Here is a 21,689-nt window from a genome sequence, read left to right on the forward strand (position 1 = left end):
CTGAGCACTGGACACTCCTAGAGAGAAGCATAAAGAATCTCAGCTACCCCATGGAAGAGCTATCTGTGTATATTGGACCCATATGTATGTAAGCTTGCTTAAAGCATGGAAGCACTTATGTTGTGAGCCCTTAGGTGATGTTGCTATCTGCTTTCTCTACATTTTTGTAAATGATGGCAATGCTTGTTTATACCCTCTGTGCCCAAGAAGCATCTCCATGGTGAAGTAGCACTTGTACATTATAAAGGGTCAACAAACCTAACATTCAAGTTGGAATATCAAAAGAATACATTTCAGGAGATATTTAAAGAATATAAAAACACCATTTAGGTCCTTGTAAATTTTATATTTTTAACTACAGCTGGTATACTGCCTGATGTTTTTTCATGTTACCCCTGCTTGGCAGAAATCTGACGATTGGCTTCCTTTTTTCTTTTTTTTTAATCTGTACATCTGTAAATTGTATTAATGTTGGTGTTTGAAAAGCTTTCCTGCATTTTATATGTAGGGCATATATTTACTGTACAGATCTGTTCACAGACAAGCTATTTTTTTTCTCCTAGTTTGCTGTTGCTAAACTAGAAATGAATCTTTCTATTCCTTTCGTGATAATAAATAGCAAATCAATCCAACAATGGAAATTATAGCTTGTCGGTCCCTCTATTCTATGGGTATGGTATTACATTTCAAAGGCTTGTGCTTAGACAAGTAACTAATAACTATGGGATTTTTTTTTCACTGAAAAGTTTTTAGTGCAATCTTGCTTTTAAGTTTACAGTCCTATATTAAGCATTAAACAGCAGCCCTATTCTAGTGTCTGGTTGCTATGGGTTAGTGCATTTTAGCACTCTAAATATAGCCATACGTGGTACCTTTGTATATCCTGGGACATATTTGAAAAGCAGTAAATGGGACTTTCAGTCCCTGCAATTTAAAATGCTTGCGCCTACAGTGATTGTCAGAGTTTCGGCTTTATAAATACGAGTTCATGGGTCATTTTGTGCTTTCACCACTTGTAATTAAAACCGATGCACTGCATTGTACCGTGTCCTATTCAGATGCACAGGTTCGGTCCTGCTGTGACAGATGCCTTGTTTGTTAAGGAATATTAGTAGCTTTGCCAACTGATTTATTACCCACACTGGAAATATGTGGAACCTTTCAGCACTTACAATTTAACTTGTTTTACCAATTGACTTTCCTTGTCAACCTGCTTGCATTGGTAGATATCCTATTGATAAAGTGTACCTTTTGTGGAGGAAAGCTAATGTGTGCACATTGTAGGATACTGAAAACATTGGAGCAGTAGGTGGTGGTGCCCATAAAAAATTGTAATTTTCTTTTGCAGACTAAAACATTAAAACACGATTGATTGGTACAGGCAACTTTTTAAAAATTTATAAAGAACCGTGCTACTCCTGAAAACAAGTACACATATATCTGTAAAACAAGACCTGGCGCAATTCATACCAGGTTAAAGGTGCACAGGACTGGAGAAGCGGTGTTTGGCAACTGTTGCTGTAGCAAGAAATCCCTTATGAACATAGCACTCTATTTTTTTTTATTTTAAGTTTTATACAGTTGTGACCAAAATTATTCAACCCCCACTGAAATTGAGTGTTTTGGCCAGTTTGACATTGCTTTTGATCATTCAGTCATCTTGCTTACATTTACATTAAAGAGGCACTTGTAGGTCAGACAAATATAACATAACAGTTATAATGAAATAACCACAAATGTCTTTTCTGTGCTCACAGCATTATCAGTTTTATTCAACCCCCAAGTGACATTCAATCTTAGTACTTAGTACAGCATCCTTTTACAGTTATAACAGCTTTTAAACGTGAAGCATAGCTTGACACAAGTGTCTTGCAGCGATCTACGGGTATCTTCGCCCATTCTTCATGGGCAAAGGCCTCCAGTTCAGTCACATTCTTAGGCTTGCGCACTGCAACTGCTTTCTTTAAGTCCCACCAGAGGTTCTCAATCGGATTTAAGTCTGGTGACTGCGATGGCCACTCCAAAATGTTCCAGCCTTTCCTCTGCAACCATGCTCTAGTGGACTTGGAGGTATGCTTGGGATCATTGTCCTGTTGAAAGGTCCAACGTCTCCCAAGCCTCAGGTGTGTGACGGACTGCATCACGTTTCCATCCAATATCTCCTGGTACTGAAGAGAATTCATGGTACCTTGCACACGCTGAAGCTTCCCTGTACCTGCAGAAGCAAAACAGCCCCAAAGCATGATTGACCCTCCACCATGCTTCACAGTAGGCAAGGTGTTCTTTTCATCATAGGCCTTGTTCTTCCTCCTCCAAACATAGCGTTGATCCATGGGCCCAAACAGTTCTAATTTTGTTTCATCAGTCCACAGAACACTATCCCACAACTTTTGTGGTTTGTCCACATGGCTTTTGGCATACTGCAGTCGACTCTTCTTATTCTTTGGAGACAGCAAGGGGGTACGCCTGGGAGTTCTGGCACGGAGGCCTTCATTACGCAGTGTGCGTCTTATTGTCTGGGCTGAAACTTCTGTACCCACATCTGACAAATCTTTTCTCAGTTCCTCAGCAGTCACACGGGGACTTCTCTCCACTCTACGCTTCAGGTAGCGCACAGCAGTCGAAGTCAGCATCTTCTTTCTGCCACGACCAGGTAGCGTTTCAACAGTGCCCTTTGCCTTGAATTTGCGAATGATGCTTCCTAAGGTGTCTCTTGGTATGTTTAACATCTTTGCAATCTTCTTATAGCCATTGCCCTTCCTGTGAAGAGAAATCACCTCTTCTCTTGTCTTCCTGGACCATTCTCTTGCCTTCACCATGTTTGTAACCACACCAGTAAATGTCTAGAAGGAGCTGAGTATCACAGTCATTTTAAAGCTGCCTAATTGGTGCTTATTATGCTTGATTGCTGCTCGGTGACATCCACAGGTGTTTTCAATACCTGATGGAAAGCACCTGTATGAACCTCTGTTCTTCAGAGTGGTAGTCTTTAAGGGGTTGAATAATTGTGGCAATGAAGAAACCACATAAGAACCATTTACTACTGTATTACATAAACAATTGATGTCATTTTAGTTGCATTTGGGTAGTTACAACGTCCTTGTAGGATTTGATTCTGAATACAATTCCAAATGTACACTATAGTCCCTAAACCCCTTTACAGCATTGGGGGTTGAATAATTTTGGTCACAACTGTACCTGGGATTCCTTGATTCCAATTTGGTTCATAACTGGCTCAATTCTCAAAAACAGATTAGGATTCTTCTTTAAAAAAAAAAAATGGGGATCCTTGTCCTAAACGTTTGTAAATTGAGCTGCTTATGCACTGCTATGTCCACAGCCTTGCTAAAATAAAGTAACTAGACTTGATGCTTTAGTTATCACTAGGACTAATTTATCAGTGTGTTCTAAATGGTGTCAGTTGTGCACAGCCACCCTTTTGATTCAAGCATTCAGAGTCTGTCAACAAAACAAAAAGAACTACATTGGTGAACAGAACAAAATTTATATATTTTTTGTTTCCAGTTTTTGTTGCTCCTAGCCATCAGAGTTGATTAAAATGGTGTAAGTGGCCCTGGAGGGTGAATCTTTTTGACATGGGCAACCAAGATTGCTATTCCTTCAGACACAAGGCCCAACATGTTTAAATGTACCATCCAATTCTAACCTCATGTACTGTTTAAAGGAAAAGTGCTGCCTAAGCAACAATCATACATATCAATTATGTTCTATTGAAACTAAGTCTGATAGTTGTTTGTTTTTCTTTTTTGTAACCAGGCATTGTCAAATATCCCCTTTTTTGACTGTTTGTTTTTTTTCTTTTCTGTTCAAAATATTTTTCTTATTCATAGTATATATAAATTGCTTTACAATATTGTAAAAGTATTTTATATTTCCATGTTTTGAGGCAAAATACTCCTTAAATAAAATCTTATAAACCTAGCTGTGTTTCAGTGTATCTGTTTTTACAGCTGCAAATTTACGGTGAAAGGTTTCAAAGCTTAATGACTGTATAGTTTCCTAAAGATTCAGTACCAAGAAAATGTTAAACCAAAGCTGCTTTTGATTTATGAAAAAAAAAAAAAAGTTTCCCCGAAAATAAGACACTAATATTTTTTTTTTGGTTAAAAAAAACAAAAAAAAAACACACTAGGTCTTATTTTCGGGGTAGGTCTTATTTTTTTAACTGTCCAGGTGTGGACGGGGTGCAGAGGTGAGCTGCAGGTAGTTGTGGATGAGGGTTACTATGGAGAGGGCCGGCTGATGACAGTTGTGAGCTGCAGTCAGGTGTTCCAGGGGTGCCTTAACTGGTGAGTTTCAGACAGGGTGCAGGGGTGAGTTGCAGAGGTGAGCTGGGGGTGGGTTGCAACTCAGCTCACCTCTGCACCCCCACAGCCGCAGCTCACCTATGCACCCTGTCTGCAACTCACCTGACTCAATTTACCTCTGCAACACCTGACTGCAGCTCACCTTTGCACATCACCCCCCTCCCCCTCCACTGCCCTCATATGGTTAGCTAGCTTTGCAAAACACAGCTGTCAGCAGCCGGCACTTCTCTATAGTAACTCCTGTTTCAGGTCCTATCTTCCCACACAGTGCACCAAGCGCACTTACCGCTCCACCTCTTCCCCACTGGCCGGTGATCACCCCTGGGGCATCGGCTTCCATGCATTAGGCTGCAGGAGGAAATGCCCCACCCCTAAACACACTGCATACTGCACCTGCAGATATCTGTTCCTTCCCTGTCCCACAGTGAGTACAGAGGTAGGGGGGTTCTGTGGGAGTGGATTGTGCTGTCACTTCAGCCGCGCTTCTGTGTTTATAAGAGACAGTAGATATGGGTGTGTGCAAGGCCAGTGCTGGAAGTGGCGGAATGGCGTTCTGGCTGAAAAAAAGCCCTGATCACAACTAGGTCTTATTTTAGGGGAAACGGTGTATGTATGTGTGTATATTTATATATAATAATAAAAAAAAAAATATCTGGGCTAAACCAATATTTACATTAAAGCAGCTACTGGAACAACTGTGATACCAATTGAAAGCAGCAAAATAAAATGACAGCAGCACTAAAATAGCTGTGCAAAGGCTATAAAGAATCATAAAATCACATAAATACAAGTGTATATACACAACCCAAAAGATAAGTGTATAAATCATAAGCAATGAAAAAGGGAATAACTTTATATAATCATCACCCTGACAGTGAATAACAAAGGGTCCTGTGCAAGCAAATCAAATTCCTAGTAATAACTGAAAGTTCAAAAAGTGTCCATGATGGGTAATTCTTCATTGAGGAACAACCGCCCCATAAATCATGATATCTTCCACAACAGGATGTCCTTCGCCAAAGATAAAGACACACACAGACCTCTTACTGACTTTGATGGACCATTCTATTAAGAATGCTCAAAATGCTCTCATGATTATCCTCCAATCCCTATCCACCAAAGATGGTATTTGACTCAACAACCATATGGAGAAGCCGTGAGACCATAGGGTCAAAAGAGCAATTCTCCCATGGTAAAGTATTTATAAGGCTCAAGCTGTTTATTAAAATATATCAATAAAGAAAGAGAGATCCTACCTCCCAGTATAACTGCCACCTCCCTCCACTGGCTCCCGATTGCCCAACGCATCAAATTTAAACTTCTAATCCTGACCTACAAAGCCGTTCATAACACTGCCCCTGACTACCTCACCAACCTAATCCCCAAGTACCACCCTACCCGTACCCTTCGCTCCTCACAGGACCTCCTTCTATCCTGCTCCCTGGTCTCCTCCTCTCATGCACGACTGCAGGACTTCTCCAGGTCCTCCCCTATCCTCTGGAACTCACTACCCCAATCCATCCGACTGTCGCCCTTCCCTCCCCACATTCAGGCGCTCCCTCAAAACCCATCTCTTCAGGGAAGCCTACCCCACCCTCACCTAACGGCCATCCTCCCTCATTCCTCCCACCACTTCATCCCCCTCAGCCACTTCCTATTGTTCCACTACCCCCTCCCTCCTAGATTGTAAGCTTGAAAGAGTAGGGCCCTCTTACCCCTCGTACGCTGTCTGTTTTTGTTGTACTGTGCCATGTATTGTCCCCCCAATTGTACAGCGCTGAGCAAACCCTTTGGCGCTATATAAACTCGATGTAATAATAATAATAACTCCAGATACAAGTGGAAAGATTAGCAGGCTGATTGCTTCACAAGAACACTGCCGATGGTGTCAGACGTAAATTGCGTGTTGTAGCACCTCATACTTAAATACTAAGCCACATTTGCATCGCTGCATTGTATTCTTTGAAAGACTTTCTAATAAAAACACACAAAAAATAGGTTTCTTTTGCTGTAACTTCCTTTTTTGAAATCTATAGGACACAGGTAGTCATTGATGTTTTGGGTTATACTGCCACCTACAGGATGATTGGACACTGACAAAAAAATAGGACAACCCTTATCCCTACCAGCATGCATCTGTTTTGTAGCAAGTTGTACTTTGAGCATAATTACAAAGGGGTGAAATCTACAGTATGTCCCTCAATGGACTCTAAGAAAAGGATTCAATGAACACAGCATAACCATGCAGCAGGGGTCAGCAACCCGTGGCACATTGCCACATCTATGATGGCACGCAAGGGAAGCCGGGGACACCTCTCACACTTCAGCAAAGCCGGCCGGTGCCTTCTGCTCGCTACACAGAAGGGAGCACGGCCAGAGATACAGCTCCCAAGGGTTCATGAAAATGTAGCGAAATCCAAATTAAATCTTACAATGAACAAATGGGAAAGGTAAGTGGGATAGCTCCCTAAATATGATCTAGGCAAGGCTAACATGCTAACCAAAAATGGCAAGGAAAGAACCAGGTTTGATGGTGCTGAGATTAGAGTTCTACCCCTAACTTCTCTACAAAAAAAGGAAGGCACTTGGCATTCCTTGTTGGCCTTCCTAACCATTAAAGAATGGAAATGGGTAAAGAACCATAGATTACACCTTATATAACAAGTCCAACGATCTGTTAGAGCCTGGCTCAATTCAGAGCAAAGAGAATAACCAGAAAGCCTTTCATCTCGAATTTGTGAACAACATAAATTTGCCCATCAGAGTGCCCCTTAAAAAAAATAACGAGCATGTTGATGGGCACATTTTATGTTAAGGGGTACTCTGATGGGCACATGTGATGGAAAGGGGCACTCTGATGGGACAACTAAGGTAAAGGGGCACTCTGATGGGTACACCTGATGTAAAGGGGCACTCTGATGGGGACACCCTATGTAAGGGCTCACTGTGATGGGTGAACTTTATGTAATGGGGCACTCTGATAGGGATAACTGATGTAAGGGGGCACACTGCTGGGAGACACCAGATGTAATGCAGGCCATAGATGGGTCGAAAATCGGCCAATTTTTCATCCGAAAAAAAAAATCGGCCGATTCTCGCACCGTTAATGGGTTAATTGGTCGGCTGCTTTTCTGGACTTTGTCAGATTTTTTTTGATCGGTAAAGTTGAAAAAAAATCGGGCGATTTTGCCGATCGGCTGATTTTCGCGGCAATGATGGGCAAATCGGCCGATCTTTTTACCGATAAAAAATCTGCGCATGAGCCGTGACCTGCAAAAAAAAAGAAGAGGAAGAGAAAGAAGAAGAAGAGAAAGAAGAAGAATTCCAGTCCGCTATTATATTTGACATTAAAAAGTATTGCGGTTGCAACAATGTATCTATTTGTATCCGAAAAAACCATCTGTATCTGAAATGGATACAAATAGATACCATGTTGCAACCGCAATACTTTTTAATGTCAAATATAATAGCGGGGCTCTCTGCAGGGACAGAAGTAATTAAATGCCGGCCGTAGACGGGAAGGAAATCGGCCGATTTATTTTACTGTTGGTGGTAACGTCGGCCTATTGAACGACCGATTTTTCGTTTTTTTGTTAAAAAACCGACCGGTTTTCTCCCCGTCTATGGCCTGCATAAGGGGGCCTGCTCCTGCAGATACCTGATGTAAGTGGGCGCTTTGATGGGGACAACTGATGTAAAGGAGCACTCTGATGGGCAGACCTGATGTGATGGAGACACCTGATGTAAGGTTGTACTCTGATGGCGACACCTAATGTAAGGGGACATACTGATGGGCACACTCTATGTAATGTGTCAATGTGATGGAGGAACCTTATATAATGGGGCACTCTAATGGGGACAACTGATGCAGAAATCTGATGTAAGGGGGCACTCTGATGGGAACGAGTAAAGAAAACCTTTGCAGTGGATGGTGTGTAAGGATATAAAGGCTGCTGCTAGAACCTGACAAATGAGTGCGATATGTGAAATTGAATAAATGCTGCACTACCAATCCTGCTTCTTCTTAAAAACTACAATGGAGTGTCCATGTGAATGTACTACAGAACACCTCCCCTCTTGCTGAGAAAGTGTATAGGTGAACAACTCTACCTACATGAAACTGCAATTGAAATACCCAAAAAGTGTATGACTATGGTGGATGTGCTATAGTGCACCTCCCCCACCTGTAAATATATACATGCTAAGTGAACCAATTTATATGCCAAACAACACATCGACTAAATAATGAATCAATATATTTCAGGGCAACACAAAAGACCATTTACCGATGGTACATTTGTAAAGGAGTTCTTGAATGTTGTTGCTGAAACTTTACTTAAGGGTAAACAAAAAGATGAGCTGTATGAAAAAAATCAACCAAATCCCACTATCAGCTTCAACAGCAACAAAAAAGACTGAAATATTAATAGAGGACGTATTGACACAGCTGGATGCAGCTGTTCAGAGTGCAGTATTTGTTAATTTAGTCATTGACAAATCAGCAGACATAACTGATGCAAGTATGAGGCCATTAAGGAGATTCTGAGAAAGGAGGATAGTTCTGAAAAAGGTGGTCTCAATCACCACAGATGGTACCCCTGTCATGGTAGGAAAGGAGAGAGGAGCTGTGGCATGGCTGAAAGAGGACAACCCTGACCTTATTGCCTACCACTGCATCATTCACCAGACTGTCCTGTGTGCCATTCTATCAGAAACGTTTTCAGAAATAATGGACACAAAGATGAAACTCATCAACTTCCTCAGGGTATCCTCATCCCATCAACATCGTTTACTAAGAGAGTTTCTTAGAGAAGCTGAGGCAAATGCAAATGACCTTTTATTGCACAGCAATGTTAGATGGCTGAGTAAAGGCTGCGTATTGGAACACTTTTGGTCCATTTGAACAGAAGTAGGAGCTTTCTTAGTACAACTCAAAAGTCAGAATGCAAAACAGTTTTCACTGTTTTTATAAGATCAAAATATATAGTATTGCTCTCCTAGTAGACATAGCATCACACATTAATAAACTGAATTTAAAGCTGCAGGGCAAGAACAATTCAATGTGTGATTTGATGACCACTGTCTGCTCCTTCCAGAGAAAACTGGATTTGTTCAAGGAAGATCATGGAGAGTGCTTGCAGTTTATGAAGGTGAAAGAACAGATTCAAGGTAAGAGAGATGTTTTTCCTTTTGTTGACTTCATAAACAAACTGGAAACTTCAGTAAACAGTTTGACTGCTTCAGTCCTGGACAGAAGCTCCTCCTGCTCATCCACAATTCATTCCTCATTAACGATATCAAGAGTGTTTGGAAAGGAGGTAATGCAGACCTTCAAGTGGACACATGAGGGATCTCTACAGACAGAAATGACTGAGATGCAAACAAATGTTGCATTAAGAGAGCACTTTGGAGGAACTGATCCTGCTAATGTCTGGCTACAGACTGTACCTGAGACTGAATTCCCTTGTCTAACCAAGGTAGCACTACATACCTTGACCATGCTTGGATCTATGTACATCTGTGAGTTTCTGCACTATGAACACCATTAAAACTAATGCAGGCCATACATGATTCGAACTCTGAATGATTTTTCGTCTGAAAATCTAAATTTCGTTCTCTAATCTGATGGTGCCACCAATGATTTTGAAAATCGGTAGTTTTTCACAAATTTTCCAGCATGCCCGATAAACAAAATGGGGAGGAACCACGAAAATCATCCGCTGCCATTGGCACACTAACAGAGTGAACATCGACCGATTATTCTTAGGTCCGATTTTTGTATGGAAATCATTCGGAATTTGAACCATGTATTGCCTGCATAAGTATCGTTCCAGGCTCACCAATGAGCATCTACACATGTGCATGAGAATGGCAGTAACTGCATTTAAGCCAAGATTCAAGCTACTGGCAGGACAATCAAAAGCCCATTTTTCTCACTAGACAGGGAAGGTAAAGGTTTTTAGGTGGTGAAAAAAAACTGAAAGAAAACACAGGACAATGTGTGCATTTTTCAAATTGACACCTTTAGTTATTTAAGGCAGAAGATGCTATTTTTTTTTTTACTTCAAATCCTCACTGGATGTTTTGATAACGCTGGTAACGTTAGTTGTGTAAAGTCACGTTAAAAATGTGAGTTTTTCAGCTTTTTTTAGCGTTTAGTGGCGTTTTTAGCTTTTTTTTACCAAAAAAAATATTTTTTTTGGGTCAACTAAGGTTATAAAAACACCAGTTTACAGCGTTTGAGCATTTTTACAGCTAAAAAACTCCTCTAGAAACCCACTAGTCCTGGGGTTTTTTCCAGCCAAAAAACACTGATGACAGTCTGTGTACATGAACACATAGGATAACATGCTGGGGGGTTTACTAGCTGCAGAAAAAAACATCAAAAGCCAAAAATAGCCGCTGTAAAAATGTCCAGTGTGCATGAGGACATTTTTACAGCTGCTGTTTTTGGCTTTTGGCGTTTTTTTCTACAGCCAGTAAACCCACCAGCATGTTATCCCATGTGTCCATACACACATAGACTGTAATCAACATTTTTGGCAGGGACGTTTTTTGGCTGGAAAAAACTCCAGAATTAGTGGGTTTCTAGAGGAGGTTTTTAGCTGTAAAAATGCTCTGACGCTGAAAAATGCAGTCAATTGTAGCAAGCGTTTTTGGACTTTTTTTGGGTAAAAAAAAATATCTAAAAAACACCACTAAACACTAATACAAAAACTCTAAAAAACTCACCTTTTTAACTTGACTTAACACAGCTAACGTTACCAGGGTTATTAAAACACCCAATGTGTATGGAGCCTAAATATGGGTGTGCTTTTTGTGTTTTATTAAAGAGTTATTTATTTGTTTCCATGTTTTTTTTCTGTTACAGACAGTTGATTGTATTCAAAACAAACACAAGAGCAAATGTAAAGTCATCCTAGCTCCAACTGTCTGCATGTTTAATGTCAAAAGTGAAACTGGACAATAAATATTTCTGAAATGCTATGGAAATTGGACATTTCTCATTTTTTGATAGACAGTGACTATACTCTTTCTGAGTCATAGCACAAACATGAGATTCAGACCTCGGCTGTAAGAAACTTTTAGTGACCAGAGCTCCTTGAATTTTAATTCAATACCCCTTTCCTAGGGTGATAATGCTGCTCCCTCATACCTGATTACTGAAGAAATCACTAAATGAAAATAAAGGAAAAGAGCTTAAAAAGCAGCCATATTGAAGGACTGGTAAGATGCAATATATTACATATTTGTTACATAGTTACTGTAGGTTGAAAACATGAAAACAGACATAAGGCCATCTAGTTCAACCAATAGAAAAAAAATAAACTAATAGAAAACCTCTATATACATAATCCTATACCCACAGTTGATTCAGAGGAAGACAAAAAAGTATAATAAAGCATGATTCAATTTGTTCCAGCGAGGGGAAAAAAATATTCCCTCCTGATTCCCCAGGAGGCATTCGGATCTTACCTGGCTCAACTACTCTTGGTGTTAATACTTATACATAATTGGTTACATCCAGTTATATTTTGTGAATTTAGGAATGCATCCAGTCCTTTTTTAAAACAATCTGCTGAGCTGGCCAAAACTAGTTCTTGTTCATGGGATCCGATAGATTTGAATCAAATCACTTACCTGGAACATATTGGTGGAAAAGCACTGTTCTGATCTGCATACTTGTTCCAGGTCGGTGATGTAGACCAGGGGTATCCTAACTATGGCCTGTGGGTCAGATCTAAATGCAGGTGAGCAGAGGCCCATGTACTTGCCCCAGTATTCACAAGGGGAGAGAACTTTCTCTTTCCAGACCTGCTCCACTCCCATGCTCCAACACTTCTGCTTTAACCATGCTCCTGCTGTACTGCTACATCTGTGCTGCAAGAGTGTAAGGTAAGGTCAGACTCTGATAGGGGAACCTGATGTAGGGACAGTGTGTGCACTTTGATACACAGGAGTACTCTAATAGGGACCCTGATATAAGGGGGGACTCTGATGAAGGGGTGGACTCTGGTGTGCAGTTTGATGTAAGAAAGGACTCTGTTATAGACTCTCATAGGGACCCTGACATAAGGGGGACAGAGAACAGAAAAATCAGCTCAAACTAATTCCCCATGTCCTGATGCCAAAGAACAAAGTAAAAGTACATAATAAAGTTCAATGTATATAAGTCTACATAGCACTAGGGCAAGCTCTTGAAGCTGTAGCAGGCTCTGGGTAAAGACACAATGAAGAAGAAAAAGTGCCTCTACGTGCAATATAAGGACATTTGTTTCGGAACAATGGAAAATCACTCACATGGTAAAAGTATAAAAAAGCTCATCGGTGTATTGAAAGTGTATTTTTATTCGAACTTTATTAATGGCTCAATATTGCAAGGATTTCTTTGCTTTGTTTAATTGACGTTCTTTCTCTTTTGTTTTGAATCATATGCTGATTACAGAAAAAAAGCTCCAAGTAAAACATTTTAATTAATTCAAATTGTATGCATTTATAAAGCTATTATTATTGGCCTGTGAACATTTGTAAAATATGTGTGTGGTCCTTCTGCTGAAACATTTGGTGACCCCTGATGTTGGCCATTGTTGACTATTGCAGCCAATGGAACAGCAAGACAGCTGGCCTTTTCAGCAGTGTTTTTATTATACAGGATTTATATAGCGAAGGATTTATAATGAAAGAAGACATTACAGTTATAATACAATTTGGTACAAGAGGAAACAGAGAGCCCTGCTCATTAGAGCTTACAATCTAGGAGGAAGGGTTTAGTAATACAAGAGGTAATAGCTGTGGGGATGAGCTGATGGATGAAATAAAAGGCAGTTTATTTGTTAAAAGCAGGATAGGCTTCTTTAAAGAGAAAGGTTTTCAGGGATCATCTAAAGGTGGATAGATTATGAGACAGCCAGAAAGAATGGGGTAGGGAGTTCAATAGCATGGGAGAAGTTTGGGAAAAGTCCTGGAGGTGAGCATGGGAGGAGGTGACACGGGAACTAGAGAGCAGGAGGTCTTGGGAGGATTGAAGAGAGCCGTTTGGTTGATATTCTGAGACCCGGTTGGCAATGTAGCTGGGGGCAAAGTTGTGGATGGCTTTGTAAGTTGTTAGTATTTTGAATTTTATTTGTTGAGTGAGTGGAAGCCAGTGGAGGGATTGGCAGAGAGGGGTAGCAGACAACAATTGGTAAGGTGGATGATCCTGGCAGCAGTATTCATGATGGACTGGAGGGGGGATATCCTATGTAAAAGGTAAGCCAATGAGGAGGGAGTTGCAGTAGTCGAGGCGAGAGATGACCAGCGAGTGAATTAGGAGCTTTGTGGTATCATTGGTTAAAAAGGGGCGTATTTCTGGAGATGTTGCGGAGGTTGAGGTGGCATGATTTGGACAGGGATTAAATGTGGGCCTGAAAGGATAGTTCAGAATCCAGGGTTAGCAATGGTGGTCCCTGTTACTCAACATAACATGTTTATTTTGACTTCAGTACTTTCTTAAATTGACCCTGTCACCAGGGGCGTATTTGCCACAAGACAAACAAGGCGTTTGCCTAGGGCAGCACTTTTTAGGCCACCCCCCCTTCCCACGGATCCAGTCCTTTGGTGTCACTGACACCAATGAGGGGGCACTTTTCCTCCCACTGACACCAATGATGGGGCACTATTCCTCCTACACTGACACCAATGATGGGGCACTATTCCTCCCACTGACACCAATGATGGGGCACTATTCCTCCCACACTGACACTAATGATGGGGCACGTTGGTGTCAGTGAGAGGAATAGTGCCCCAATGTTGGTGTCAGTGAGAGGAATAGGACCCATCGTTGTCAGTGGGTGGAGCTCTAATATGAAGAGGTGGAGCCTAAAGAGGAAGGGGTGGATCTTAAACAGGAAGGGGTGGGGCACATTTAGATGCCAGGGGGGGGGCCCAATTTTAGTCTTGCCTAGGGCAGCACAAAACTAAAATACACCACTGCCTGTCATCAAAGGTCCCTTGTACGGAAAGAACACCATTCCTTGTGCCCCAGGTGGTGAAATTCTGCTGCTTCACTTCTCCCTGATAGTTGAAAGTATTTGACCCATCGGGTGGGTGAAATTTCTGCTTTCCCCCGGAGCATGCAGTTTCCCTGAGAGCTTTTACATCCTTTATTCAAGTATAAGCTCTCAGGAGGAACCACTAAAAGCAGCAGGTATTCGAACCACCAAAAATGTCAAATACTTGCAGCATCAAGGAGAAGCACAGTGGCGACATTTCAGCACCTGGGTCACCAGATAATTGGATATGTTGCCCTTTCATTTACAGGTTGCTCCTTTTGTACAAGTGATAGTATACAAGTAGATAGTATTTATCAAACGTGATTCCATACCCACACATCACAGGATTATACTGGCTTCTCTTGGCACATCTCTTTCAGTCATGTGGGAAGACTGCAGTATATGGACATATGAACGCATTTGATAAATACTATCTCCAATGCCACTGGTGTTCCCATCTCCTGTGGCCCCCACGTGGAGTGATGTGGTCCCCTCTTTGATCTGACACACATACTGTACATGGTGTCAAATCATATTTGCTGTTTCTAAGGAAGCTAACTGCTAAACTCTTAAGTGTAGCTTTCCTTCTGGTATTGTGGTATGTAAATTATATTATATATAATATATAATATAATTTCCATATGTTGTGAAGATTTCCATCATACCTTAAAGGGTTAGTTCACTTTTTCAGAAAAAAAAACATGAAAAGGCGAACTAACAGTGTACACCCTCTTCCCCTACTCCCCGCTGTACTTTGTGGGTGAGTAGCTGTCAGTGCCCATGTGGCCATTGGCCCACATGGCCAGTGCAGTGGTTCAGGGATTTTAAATCATCTTCTTTCTGCAACATTTGTAGGATGGATCAGTCATTCTGATTGGTCAGCACTGGCACAGAGCATCACTCTGATCCATCCCAGATGTCCTGCAGAAAGAAGGGGGAAAAGAAGGGACGTACTAAACTGGATGATGGGATGATGGGATTATTGGCTGCAATGCTCAACACTCTCATTAGGTGTCAGTATATTTTTACACACACATATGGTAATGAATTTGTTGTGACAGAAAATACATTTTTCTTTTCTGCACTGCTTGATACTATGTTGCAAGTAGTAGTAGCTAATGTTTAACTCTTCACTTACTGGTATATGTGCAGCTGTAAAATGGCATCATAGTAAATTATACAGAAATGGAAACATTACTCAATATATTAATAGGAATAGATTTACTGATTTCATACAGTACATGTACAGTATGTATAAAGCACTACATTATGAACTGTTTTATTAGGAACCTGAAAAGTGATGTTTAAAAAATGAAGATTAAAAATTACAAACGCCAAGTAAAAAATTAATGCATTTCCGATAACAATGTGGTTAATATTGATCTGCATGGGGATTATGGCTGGAATATAATGGTTACACATCCCATACAAATTACATTTCACCTTTTTAGAAAAAAATGTGGGTAAAATTACTTTTATAAATGGGGATTATCATGGTAACTTTTAACCTATTTCGGATAAGCAAATGCATATAATTATTTTTCTACATGAACATTATGGATGGATTATTATGAATACACATGCCAAGGACCATATTTGACCCATTTCTGAAATAATTAAAGGTATAGTTATTTTTCTACATGGGTAATATGGGTGGAATATCATGGGTAAACATGTCTAGGAACAGGGGCGGACTGACAACTCATGGGGCCCCCGGGCAATAGGGGATCATGGGGCCCCTGTGTCCTTGCCCAAACTCAAAAAAGCCTATGAAAAAGATACCAGGGGCATCTCATGGGGCCCTCTACTGACCCCGGGCCCTCGGGCAGTGCCCGAATTTACAAATGGTCAGTCCGCCCTTGTCTAGGAACACATTTGACTTTTTTCTCATAAAATAAGAATAGCTATTTTTCTACAAGGGGGTAATAGGTGGAATTTTTTTTTAACATGCCTAAGAACACATTTGACTCCTTTGTGATAAAAATATGAGAATAGTTATATTTCTGCATGGGGATTATGGGTGTATTATTGTGGATACACATGGCAAGAACGATATTTCACCCATTTCTGCAAAGATTATGGACATAATTAGTTTACTACATGGGGATTATGGGTGGATGATTTCAGACACACATGCCAAGGACCATAGGGATTATGGGTGGAATATCATGGTTGAACATGAACCCCTTTCTGATAAGAACGAGAATAGCTATTTTTCTACGTGGGGATTATGGGTGCAATCAGGGGAAGACTGACCATTTGGAAATTCGGGCACTGCCCGAGGGCCCGGGGTCAGTAGGCGGCCCCATGAGATGCCCCTGGTACCTTTTTCATAGACTTTTTTGAGTTTGAGCAAGGACACAGGGGCCCCATGATCCCTTATTGCTCGGGGGCCCCATGAGTTGCCAGTCCACCCCTGGGTGCAATACTGTTTTTTAAAACATGCCTAGGAACACAATTGACCCCTTTGTGATAAAAATACAAGAATAGTTATTTTTCTACATGGGGATTATGGGTGGATGATTGGAGATACACATGCCAAGAACCAGATTTTACCTACTTCTGAAAAGATTATGGGCATAGTTATTTTTCTACATTGGGATTATGGGTGGAATATCATGGTTAAGCATGTCTAGGAATACATTTGACCTGTTTCTGATAATATGAGAATAGTTATTTTTCTATATGGGGATTATGGGTGGATGATTGCAGATACACATGCCAAAGACCATATTTGACAGGTTTCTCTAAAAAAATATGGGTATAGTTATTTTCTATATGGGGATTATAGGTGAAATATCATGTTAAACATGCCTAGGAACACATTTGACCTGTTTCTGATAACCATATGAGAATAGCAATTTTTCTACATGGGGATTATGGGTGGAATATTGTTTTTTTTAACATGCCTAGGAACACATTTGACCCCTCTCTGATTAAAATATGAGAATAGTTACTTATCTACACGGGAATTATGGGTATATTACTGTGGATACACATGCCAAGGACCATATTTGACCCATTTCTAAAGTGATTATGGGTATAGTTATTTTTTACATGGAGATTATGGGTGGAATATCATGGTTAAACATGTTTAGGAACACATGCGATTTATTTCTGATAATAAGATAATAGCTATTTTTCTCCATGAGGATTAAGGGTTGAATATTGTGTTTTTTTTCTAACATGTCTAGGAACACATTTGACCCCTTTGTGATAAAAATATGAGAATAGTTATTTTTCTACATGGAGATTATAGGTTTATTATTGTGGATACACATGGCAAGAACCATATTTGACCTATTTATGAAAATATTAGGGCATAACTCATTTTCTACATGGGGATTATGGGTGGAATATCATGGTTAAACATGCCTAGGAACACATTTGACCTGTTTCTGATAATATGAGAATAGTTATTTTTCTACATGGGGATTATGGGTGGATGATTGCACATACACATGCCAAGGACCATATTTGACTTGTTTCTCGTAAGAATATGGGTATAGTTATTTTTCTATATGGGGATTATGGTTGGAATATCATGGTTAAACATGCCTAGGAACAAATTTGTCCCCTTTCTGATAAGAATATGAGAACAACTATTTTTCTACATGGGGATTATGGGTGGAATGTTGTTTTTTTTAACATGCCTAAGAACAAATTTGACCTCTTTCTGATAAAAGTATGAGAATAGCTCTTTTTCTACATGGAGATTATTGGTATATTATTGCAGATACACATGGCAAGAACCATATGTTACCTATTTCCAAAAAGATTACGGGCATAATTATTTTTCTACATGGATTTATGGGTGGAATATCATGGTTAAACATGCCTAGGAACACATTTGACCCATTTCTGATAAAAAATATGAGAATAGTTATTTTTCTACATTGGGATTATGTGTGTATTATTGTGGATACACATGGTAAGAAACGTATTTTCACTGTTTCTGAAAGGAATATGAGAATAGTTATATTTCTGCATGGGGATTATGGGTGGAGTATCAGGTTTAAACATGCCTAGCAACACATTTTACTTGTTTCTGATAAGAATATGAGAATATTTATTCTTCTACATAAGGATTATGGGTGGATTTTTGTGAATACACTTGCCAAGGACCACATTTGACCTACTTCTGAAAGGATTATGGGTATAGTTATTTTTCTACATTGGGATTATATGTGTATTATTGTGGATACACATGGTAAGAAACGTATTTTCACTGTTTCTGAAAAGAATATGAGAATAGTTATATTTCTACATGGGGATTATGGGTGGAATATCAGGCTTAAACATGCCTAGCAACATGTTTGATTTGTTTCTGATAAGAATATGAGAATAGTTATTTTTCTACATGATGATTATGGGTGGATTTTTGTGAATACATATGCCAAGGACCAGGGGCGGACTGACCACTCATGGGGCTCCCGGGCAACAGCGGATCATGGGGCCCCTGTGTCCTTGCCCAAACTAAAAAAAGCCTATGAAATAGGTACCAGGGGCATCTCATGGGGCCCCCTACTGACCCCGGGCCCTCGGGCAGTGCCCGAGTTTCCAAATGGTCAGTCCGCCCCTGCCAAGGACTATATTTGACCAATTTCTGATAAGAACATGCATATAATTATTTTCCCACATTGGGAAAATCATGTTTACACATCCCACGTAATACAGTTTACCTTTTTAGATAAGAATATGGATAAAATTACTTTTATTTATGGGGATTATGGGGGCAATATCATGGGTACACATCCAGCATAAAATATGTAACATGTTTCATAGGAATATGGGAATTATTGTTATACAGGTTTTATATTGTGCCAACAGTTTGCACAGTATTTTACAACATGAGGGCAGAGGGCCCTGCTCGTTATAGTTTACAATCTAAAAAGGAACAGACAGGTGATACAAAAGGTAATAATTGGGGGGGGAATGAGCTGATGCATAAAATAAATGTACAATTGTTAGGTAGAGGAAGAGTAGGCTTCTCTGAAAAAAAGTTTTTTTCTGGGATCACCTAAAAGTGGAATAGAAATATTTTTTATGTGGGGATTATGAGTGGAGTATCATGGTTACACATCCCATGTAATATACAGTCATGGAAAAAATACATACATACATTCATCATCCCACCATCCAATCATCCATCATCCCAATATGCAGTTTAGTATTCCTGAAAAGAGCGAGGAGTTCAAATCCCTGAATTTACATTGGAAGAGTTTTCCCTCCATTATAAGGCTCCATGTACACTGGACACTTCTGATGGAAACTGACTGCTGGAAAACATAGGTTAAAAAAAGTCTGTTTAACCGCGTTTGCATACCGCATTTATGCGTGTTTATAAGCGTTTGCGTTTAGAAGCATTTTTTAAAGATAACCTCAGGAGACCTTCCAATATGCCCAGAATGCACTGAAAAACGGTAAAAAATTACCTATTTCAGACATTTTGAAAGAAATAGAGAGAGCAGTATTTGTTGAGATTAGCTTTTATTTTTTTTGTGGTGTTTGGATGTGTTCCAGCTCATTTCTGTGCAGAAATTATTGCAGCAGTGTCTAACATATTTTCTTTCATGCGAAAACCTCAAAGTATGGTGTACCAGGTCCATCTGAGTATCGGGAAAACGCTTTGCATGTATTTTTCATGATGAAAAAAGGCTCTGGACAGCATCTGGAAATGGAAGAGTTAAAAAATGTTTTCAAACCAAACGCTTATAAACGCGGTTAGCCGCGTTTACAAGCGTTTGGCGTTTGATCCGCTGATAAAATCTACTCCTGAATGCAAATTTGGTGCGTTAAAAAAAAAACGACTATAGACTCAACTAACTGTAAACAAAGATGTGTGTATGGACACATAGGAATACATTAGGGAGAGTTCAGGGGCTGCTGAAAAAAATGCAGAAAAGCTCCTAAACGTGAGTTTATCAGCTGCAGTGTACATGACGTAACAATGAGAGGAAACAGCTTCCAAAATACTGCTCCATCTGCCTGGAGATAAACTATCAAGCAGGGGTGGACTGACCATTCAAGCACTCGGGCACTGCCCGAGGGCCCGGGGTCAGTAGGGGCCCCATGAAATGCCCCTATCTTTTTATAGGCTTTTTTGGGTGTGCTTTGAGTGTGGGCAAGGACACAGGGGCCCCATGATCCCCTATTGCCTGGGGGGCCCCATGAGTTGTCAGTCCACCCCTGCTATCAAGTATCTTCTCTGGAATCCTATTGGATTTATTCCAGCACATTATGATTATTGGATGAGATGAAAGTTCGATTATGTACCAATAAAAAGAATGTATGTTCCTAGACATATGAATGTGTCATTAATATCTGTGATCTGTGCCACATTACACACCTATTACACCTCATCACACCGTTATGTATTCTGAACTCTATGACCTGTCAATGTCATGCAGGCATGCCTTTAGTCTCCTAAACGTGGGGCCTCCCGGTAGTGACGCCATCAAGGGGCGACGGTGCCTATCATGCTGCTTCTGCGGGGGACATACGGACAGTGATGGCGCGGCGTGTGTTTGGTGCTGAGCACTTCGTATGAGCCCGGTTGTTGTGTTCCCCGCAGTGTGCTCCGACATGTTCATGCAGAGGCTGCCCTTCCTGGCCCGGAGCTGCCTGCAACCGGCGACCCGGAGCTCTCGCCTGCGAGAGGTGGTGTGCGGCTCGGTGGCCGGGAGCTCCAGGATCTGGTCAGCCGGCAGGACTATATCTAATGGCAACAGCAAACCTCTGGACACGTCTCTGTTCATCCCTGTCAATATCCAGCCGACTGACATCCCAGAATCAGACATTGGGGCAGAGCTCACCCAGTCACTAAGTAAACGTAAGGAGAGCAATGGTCATTGGGTGGGGGTGTGCTGAGGGGCCCCCACTGTCCTGCATGCTGCTCAGACCAGGAGCTGTGGGTATCCCAGACATTGGGGTGCTGAGGGGCCCCCACTTTCCTATATTCTTCAGAGATCAGGAGCAATAGGTATCCCGGACTCAGACATTGGGGTGATGAGAGTGCTGAGGGGCCCCCACTGTCCTATATTCGGAGATCAGGAGCAATAGGTATCCTGGACTCAGACATTGGGGTGATGGGAGTGCTGAGGGGCCCCCACTGTCCTATATTCTGAGATCAGGAGCAATAGGTATCCCGGACTCAGACATTGGGGTGATGGGAGTGCTGAGGGGCCCCCACTGTCCTATATTCTGAGATCAGGAGCAATAGGTATCCCGGACTCAGACATTGGGGTTATGGGAGTGCTGAGGGGCCCCCACTGTCCTATATTCAGAGATCAGGAGCAATAGGTATCCCGGACTCAGACACTGGGGTGAT

At 41.0% G+C, this 21,689-nt stretch overlaps 1 protein-coding gene across 1 annotated transcript in view; it reads left to right on the plus strand.

Moving 5' to 3' along the window:
- The first annotated feature begins 20,820 nt into the window (after positions 1–20,820).
- SUPV3L1 (Suv3 like RNA helicase) overlaps positions 20,821–21,689 on the plus strand; it is a 35,786-nt gene continuing 34,917 nt past the window's right edge. Inside the window, exon 1 of the mRNA XM_089687741.1 lies at positions 20,821–21,191. Within this exon, the coding sequence (XP_089543867.1) occupies positions 20,906–21,191 (286 nt within the window). The 5' untranslated portion in view covers positions 20,821–20,905. The remainder of the gene's footprint in view (positions 21,192–21,689) is intronic.

This window comes from Staurois parvus, unplaced genomic scaffold, assembly GCF_062004578.1.
Source record: "Staurois parvus isolate SC_StPar_1 unplaced genomic scaffold, SC_StPar_1.0 ptg000437l, whole genome shotgun sequence".
Classification (NCBI taxonomy): Eukaryota; Metazoa; Chordata; class Amphibia; order Anura; family Ranidae; genus Staurois; species Staurois parvus.